This window comes from Coffea arabica, chromosome 8e (genome assembly GCF_036785885.1).
Source record: "Coffea arabica cultivar ET-39 chromosome 8e, Coffea Arabica ET-39 HiFi, whole genome shotgun sequence".
Classification (NCBI taxonomy): domain Eukaryota; kingdom Viridiplantae; phylum Streptophyta; class Magnoliopsida; order Gentianales; family Rubiaceae; genus Coffea; species Coffea arabica.
The window spans coordinates 3,842,009-3,848,528 of NC_092324.1; the positions used below are offsets into that span (position 1 = coordinate 3,842,009).

A 6,520-nucleotide genomic window follows, 5' to 3' on the forward strand; every position below is an offset into this window, starting at 1 on the left:
CATTTATCTATGTAAGTCCTAATTGCAAGTTAATCTACAAGTAATAGGTAGAAATTAGGATATTTTATGACCACAAAAATAAAGCTAGAATTAGGATGTGAAACTTGTGCAGATGTATCGGTATGTATATATAACCGTGCAAATTTGTTCATGAATAAGGTTTGAGAAAAAGGTACATTCGATGAGTTTGAGTTCAGTGAAGAGCATTGTTTAGAAAGGCAAGTATGAGTTGTTGATGGACAAATGCTCACGTTAAAAGCTTACACCAAAATTTCCTTTTCTTCTTCCCCCAAAGAACGCATACACGAGAAGGGTGAAAAAGAAAGAGTAAAAAGGAATCAAAGTCTCAAACTTAATTTTCTTTTCCTTTCTCATCTTTTTCTCTCCCTCCTTTTCCTTTCCTTTCTCCCATCCATCCTACCCCCACGTCCACAAAAGAAAGTAAGAAACCACATATATCTCACTCTCTCTCCCCATAGCCCCTCAACTGTCATTTTCTCACATATACTTCACACAAAAGAAACAACCATTCACTTCATACCTTGTCATTTCTTCCCTTCTCTCTCCCTCTCCTTCAATCTCAAAGTCTCTGCAACTACTCCCCTCAATTCATCATTTAACCCAATCTTAAAAAAAAAACACCCGGAATTCTCTCCCTCAAAATTCAGCAACCCCATATCCTTCAGCTACAAAACCCTCCAAGATTTTGTGACCCTTTTCAGCCCTGAACAAACAACCATCCCACAAGCACAGAACACTTGCACCAGCAAGAAACAAGAAAAGGTAGGGGCTGTCAAGAACAAAGAAAAAGAACAAACAGTTCTTTTTCTTTTTCTTTTTCTTTTCTTGTAGGGTTTGTTTGGCCGGCTGCTTGTTGAATCAAAGATGGAGCTGTTCCCAGCACAACCAGACTTATCCCTACAAATCAGCCCACCAAACAGCAAACCCTCCTCAGGTTGGAGGAGAACAACTGAAGATATGATAGATTTGGGGTTTTGTAAAAGAGCTTTGGACTCAAGAAACTCCTCTATCTCATCATCAATGGCTGCAAAACCTGATACTAGTAACTTTTTTGACCTTTCTTTATCAAACAATCAAAGGATGATTTCTGTTTCTGATCACCATCATCAGCCAAGCTCCAACAATAGCCATTATAACCTCATCCAGAATAGTAGCTCTACTAGTACCACAAACAATAATCTTATTCACTCTTTTCAGCAAAGCCAGCAGTTTCCTCTCCACCATCAGCACCAACTTCACCATCACCACCTCCTCCAACATCAACAGCATCAAGTAGGAGGAGGAGGAGGGGGGCTAAACCACCCCGAATTCGGGTTTTTGCGACCAATAAGAGGAATCCCAGTCTACCAAAACCCTCCTCCTTTTCCATTATTTAATCCAATATTACAGTCTTTAGATGCTAGTACCACTAGTTGTGGAATTCCTTCTCCTACTTCTACTACGACTAGTTCCTCCAATCCCACCTGCTTCCAGTCCCAAGGCGGATGCGGTGGTGGCGGCCTAATGCGGTCGAGGTTTTCATCGAGATTTCCAGCTAAACGGAGCATGAGAGCTCCTAGGATGCGGTGGACAACCACCCTCCACGCTCGTTTTGTTCATGCTGTAGAGCTCTTGGGTGGCCATGAAAGTATGCAACATTAATATCAAGATTAATGCTTTTTTATCTGTTTAGTGTTTTTCTTCAGCTAATTATAAATTAGTAACAGAAATAGCACTAAACTTGCATATTCATAATCAGTTCATTTCTTGAAATTATGGCCTTTCTTTATAAATTTTTTATGGGGGCAAATACAGGAGCTACGCCCAAGTCAGTTCTTGAGCTAATGGATGTGAAAGATCTCACTTTGGCACATGTTAAATCACATTTACAGGTAATTAAATGGACCGCTTGTTTCATCAAATCAGTTAGTTTTCTCCTAAGAAGGGATTAATTTTTTTGAGTTTTTACTTTCCTTGTAATTTTGTTTTGTTTGATTCCATTTTATGTCAGCATCAGTACTACTTTCGTCCGTGAATTTTCTACTGTAATTTGAAGGTGTTTTAACAACTTTGAACTTGCATTACTGTAACAAAACAGTACAGAATGGTCATAATTTAAACATTTCAAATTCCAATGTTTTCCTGTCTAAAATCCTTAGCACTTCTTTTTCTACTAGATCTGATGCTTCTTCTGCTACCTATCAAGTAGCTTTTTGCTTGGAAGAATGAACCATCCATCCATGATCCATGTAAAGAGAAAAGATCCATAATCAATAATCAATGACTCAGAGAGAGATATATCATATATGAAGGGAGAGAGAGAGAGAGAGAGAGAGAGAGATGAACCAAGTAAGACAAAGCCCGAGGAAAATTAAAAACAGTCAATAGCCAAGCCAAGACAAAGGGTGTACACAGTATGCATCATTACTACTATTATATTTTTGAAAATTCTCCTTTTACCGAAGACAGTGGCGATAAGAAAGTACAAAATGCTATCATGTCTCAATGATATCTCTTTCCCTTTGAGTTTGTAAAACCAAGGTGTACAGAACTGTGGTTAATTCCATACAGAAGTTTTGCACATGGCATACATTCACATATATGTATGTAGTTTTATGTAATAGTACTATGTAGCATGTTTTAGGACATTAAAGCTGGGACACATACAAAAAAGTGCATATTTCACCATACGTACATTGCATTCTTGGAAAATTCTTCTTAGCTTTTCTATTTTGTTCCTTTTCTGTCTTGCAACATTTTAATTATTATGCTTTTCATTTTCTTTTTGGTTGCAGATGTATCGAACGGTGAAGACAACTGATAGAGCAGCACCTTCTTCTGGTTAATCTCCTTGACTTTCTTCCCTATATGCTTATTTTGTAGTGCTAGTGCTAGTGTACAGGATCTTGAGATTGATGCAAACCATCTTTTGTTATTTAGTTGGATACTGTTCTCATTCGTATCGTTCTTCTTATCGTTTAGGACAATCAGATATCTATGAGAACGGGTCATCTGGGGATAATTCTGAGGACTTAATGTTTGAAGTTCAGAACTCAAGAAAACCTGAATTATCGGTGCAACAAGGAAGGCAAAATATACAGCAAGACAAAGACTTGCATGGTCTTTGGAGTAATTCCTCAAGGTTAGCCACTTAATGATGTTTATTAGAATCAATAAATTTCTATACTTCTTGCTGAGACAGAGAGGAATAAATGGAAGAAACTAAAATTTTTGGAATGTTGAGTTAGGCCAGATCCCCAGAGGCTAGTTTGGAAACGATGGACGAAATATGAAGAAGAATGCGAGCTTCATTAGTATAAATATACTGTCTCTTATCATCTGAGATATGACCAAGTTTAGGGTGGTATTTGCAGCCCTTTAATCTTTGTCAGAACTGCGTTATCCTTTTATAGCTACCTTACATGTTCAATAAATTTTAAGGGCCAAAAGAAGCTTTGGTCAGATGGGCTCAACGAATAAAGCAGAAGTTTGAAAATTTGCTTATTCTAGCTACTTTCATCAGACTGAACTCTTCTGCATTTTCTTGTGTCATTGTGTGCGAGGATAAGTAAAAGAATCCAAAATTACTTTAAGGCTTCTCAGAAAAGCCGATTCAAAGTTTTGTTTGGATTGAGGGACTTCATTACTCTTGCTAAAAAAGATATGCTAATAAGTGCAATTCTTTTCCCATCTCAACATTTGTCTGTGCGTGTTCTGCGTGTGATTTTGTTCGTGTGCCAGTGCAAACATAAAGAACATAATCCTAGAAGATGCTAACAAAAAGAAGATGAGGAAAATAAGCCCACTTCTTTGTTCTGTCTGTCGACAATCAGGTTTAACACAGAAACTCCATCATGGTTTAGCAATCTCTTTCTTTACAGTTGTTGAAACATGAAAAGTAAGTGCAGCAAGGGGAAGAAAACGCACACATCCTAGACATAAAAAACATTTGAATTCAATTTGGCTTAAATCAACCTAAAATGGACATATCTCTTTCCTCTAGATCTTGTGGGCTCAGATAAGGGCATTTCAGTGGGGCCATAGCTAAGGAACTTAGTGTCAAAGCTAAACACTGAGTGATGGCCCATCTGTAGAAAAATCTTGGTGCCAAAGCTTTACTACTAGTCTTTTTGAAACTTCCTTGAAGTCTGTTTCATTTAGCATAATATGCGGTATCACATGGGTGGGTTCAACCTTTTTTTTTTGGGTTTCCTCCCTATCGTCACAGAATATAAAGTGAAGAAGTATAAATGATTCCCTCAAAAAAGAAGTATAAATGAGACAGTAAAAGATAGCCATCTTTTTCTTAGCAGTTTACTTTTTCTCGCTTCTGCATGGCTTCCACTGATAGGAAATATTCTCTCAATTGCATTGTTTTGTAGCAGGGAAGCTTGGCTGCATGGCAAAATGAGGGATTCTTTAGGCAACATACCATCTCTTGAGGTACTAAACGCAACTAATCTAGAATATTGGCCTTTTCATTTTCTCTTTCTCCCCAAAAGTTTTCTAATGCTGGTCTACGCTTTAGTCACCAGTCATTAGTCATTACCATTTGAATATTTACTGAATAAGCACATAGAAATATTTGTGTTTGTGGACTTGCTCGAGGAAGATTGAGTCCTTCACCTTTGTGTGTTGTGTCACATGTAATCTAAGGATGTGAAATTTACATGACAGATACATTCATGGGAATAAGAAGGAAATTTACATGTTAGAGTTATCTGGCATCATATGCGATTACAGTATAAAGTGGAATAAGAAGGAAAAAAAGGCTTGCTTTTGTAAAGTTGTGCAGGCCATTTTGCTATATCTGAGGTTCAAGGAATTTTGTAATATGTAATCCAAAAGAAAGGAAGCAGCACCCCAAAAAAATGTATTTTCTTTTAGTAGCTTTAGTCAAAGGATGGAATACAACTAAAGTGGATTGTCTTCCTCAACATGCTATAACCTTAATACCTCGTACTTGATGACTATAACACTGCACCAATGAGTGAAATATGATGGACACAACCAAACATTCAAATACACTGTGCCCAATTAACGTACTGTCTCTATTGTTTTCAACCACATGAATTTAATTAAACTTTTATCCCTATTAAAAGCCCACTTGCCTGTTCTCAAAAAAGAAACAAATCTTGCACTGATTGATTACATAAGAAAGTTGCATAAAAATGTGCATGAGACATGCATTTTAAGAGGGGCAACAGGCTTTATGGTTTCTTGTTGCAGTATCACACCTTGATAAATATTCCCTTATTCTTTTAAGTCAAATTTGTACTTGGATCCCCGCAAACATATTGTACACACATCCCTCATGTTACCTGTTTTTAGCTAAATTGTTGAGCTTCTTTTTGAGCATTTTTATAACAAGATATGCATATTTTGGTGTGAAAATCCAGAAGGACATCGAACCAAAGTGCTCAAGCTATGACAGATTATCAGATGTGAGCTCATCAAGCTTATCAGAGTCAAGCCCCAAGAAACCCAATCTGGAGTTCACCTTGGGCAGGCCACACTGATCAAGATCTCTGCGTGGATAGTACTACTCATTTTGAAATGATTATTGCTTCTGAAAGAGGGAAGCTGGTGAGGTTGAAGAGATTCGGGTGCCCACTCAGAAAATCAGCAGTGAGAAAAGAAAGTTTGTAGTAGAAAAGAAAAGAAAAGAAAAGGAGAAGAAAGTAAAGGAAAAAAGAGGCCTAAAGAAAGACAAGGAGACAACAAAGACAGAAAGCAACAAAAGGAGAAGGCAAAGAGAGAGAGAGAGAGAGAGAGAGAGAGAGAGAGAGAATTCAAGGGTGGTATCAAAAAGCATGTCCTAATTATCCTATCAATCTGTGAGCTCGAAATCATCATATTATATTGCTTAAGTAAATATGTTCATTATCATCATGATCATCATCAGTCCTAGCTGATTGATTTTTGTATTATGGTGCACTTTTATGGGGGCAAAAAAGGAGAAAAAGGAAAGAGGTATGTTTTTGGGGGACTTTTAAGTCTTTTAATCAGGGAAAAAGTGATCCTTGGTAATTGTATGGGGCACTTTGTACTCAAGAAAAAGAAGGTATAATTTTACCAAATGAGTTGGAGCATACTCTATAATCTATTCGTTCCTAGGCATTGACACATGCCTTTTCACTTTCCCAACAAAGGAAATGAAAGAAAAGATGACACGAACTGGTAAAAAGGAACTGAAAAAATGTAAGGGGAAAAAGAATTGGGAAATAACAAAAGGAAAAAGACAAGGTGCAAACTATGAAAAACAATATCTGCATGCCCTTTTTTATGCTCACTATGTGGGGATTTGGATTGTGATTCTGCTTTTTGTTGGCTATACAAAACACGAATATGTTGCTTTATTTGACAGAGATGGATAACATTTATCAAGAATAGGCATATGCACGAGCTATTAGGCATGTATCTGTCTGCCTGATATAAGTATTTCTATTTCCTCCCGGCCATTTTAGTCTCCAAAGTTAGCATAATTTACAGGCTATTGTACTAGTGAATGGTCACCAAG

At 37.2% G+C, this 6,520-nt stretch overlaps 1 protein-coding gene across 5 annotated transcripts; it reads left to right on the forward strand.

The window, feature by feature from the left end:
* The first annotated feature begins 482 nt into the window (after positions 1-482).
* LOC113702692 (probable transcription factor KAN2) lies at positions 483-6,080 on the forward strand. Of its 5 annotated transcripts, none has more exons than XM_072061936.1 (6): positions 483-1,648; positions 1,816-1,892; positions 2,796-2,841; positions 2,983-3,142; positions 4,386-4,443; positions 5,403-6,080. In XM_072061936.1, the coding sequence occupies exons 1-6, from the start codon at positions 886-888 to the stop codon at positions 5,517-5,519; spliced, it is 1,221 nt and encodes a 406-aa protein (XP_071918037.1). In that variant the 5' UTR covers positions 483-885; the 3' UTR covers positions 5,520-6,080. The 5 variants fall into 5 exon arrangements, with proteins under 5 accessions (XP_071918037.1, XP_071918036.1, XP_071918038.1 ...); XM_072061935.1 differs by having other exon boundaries at positions 484-1,648; positions 4,383-4,443; XM_072061937.1 differs by having other exon boundaries at positions 484-1,648; positions 2,992-3,142; positions 4,383-4,443; positions 5,400-6,080.
* The last annotated feature ends 440 nt before the right edge of the window (positions 6,081-6,520 follow it).

What these genes read in the sequence shown, in the direction of transcription:
- LOC113702692 (XM_072061932.1), top strand. Translation starts at nt 886, where the DNA reads ATGGAGCTGTTCCCAGCACAACCAGACTTATCCCTACAAATCAGCCCA. An exon ending in TAGAGCAGCACCTTCTTCTG is followed by an intron (nt 2,842 to 2,982) that starts GTTAATCTCCTT and finishes CTTATCGTTTAG; the next exon opens with GACAATCAGATATCTATGAG. An exon ending in GCAACATACCATCTCTTGAG is followed by an intron (nt 4,444 to 5,399) that starts GTACTAAACGCA and finishes GTGAAAATCCAG; the next exon opens with AAGGACATCGAACCAAAGTG.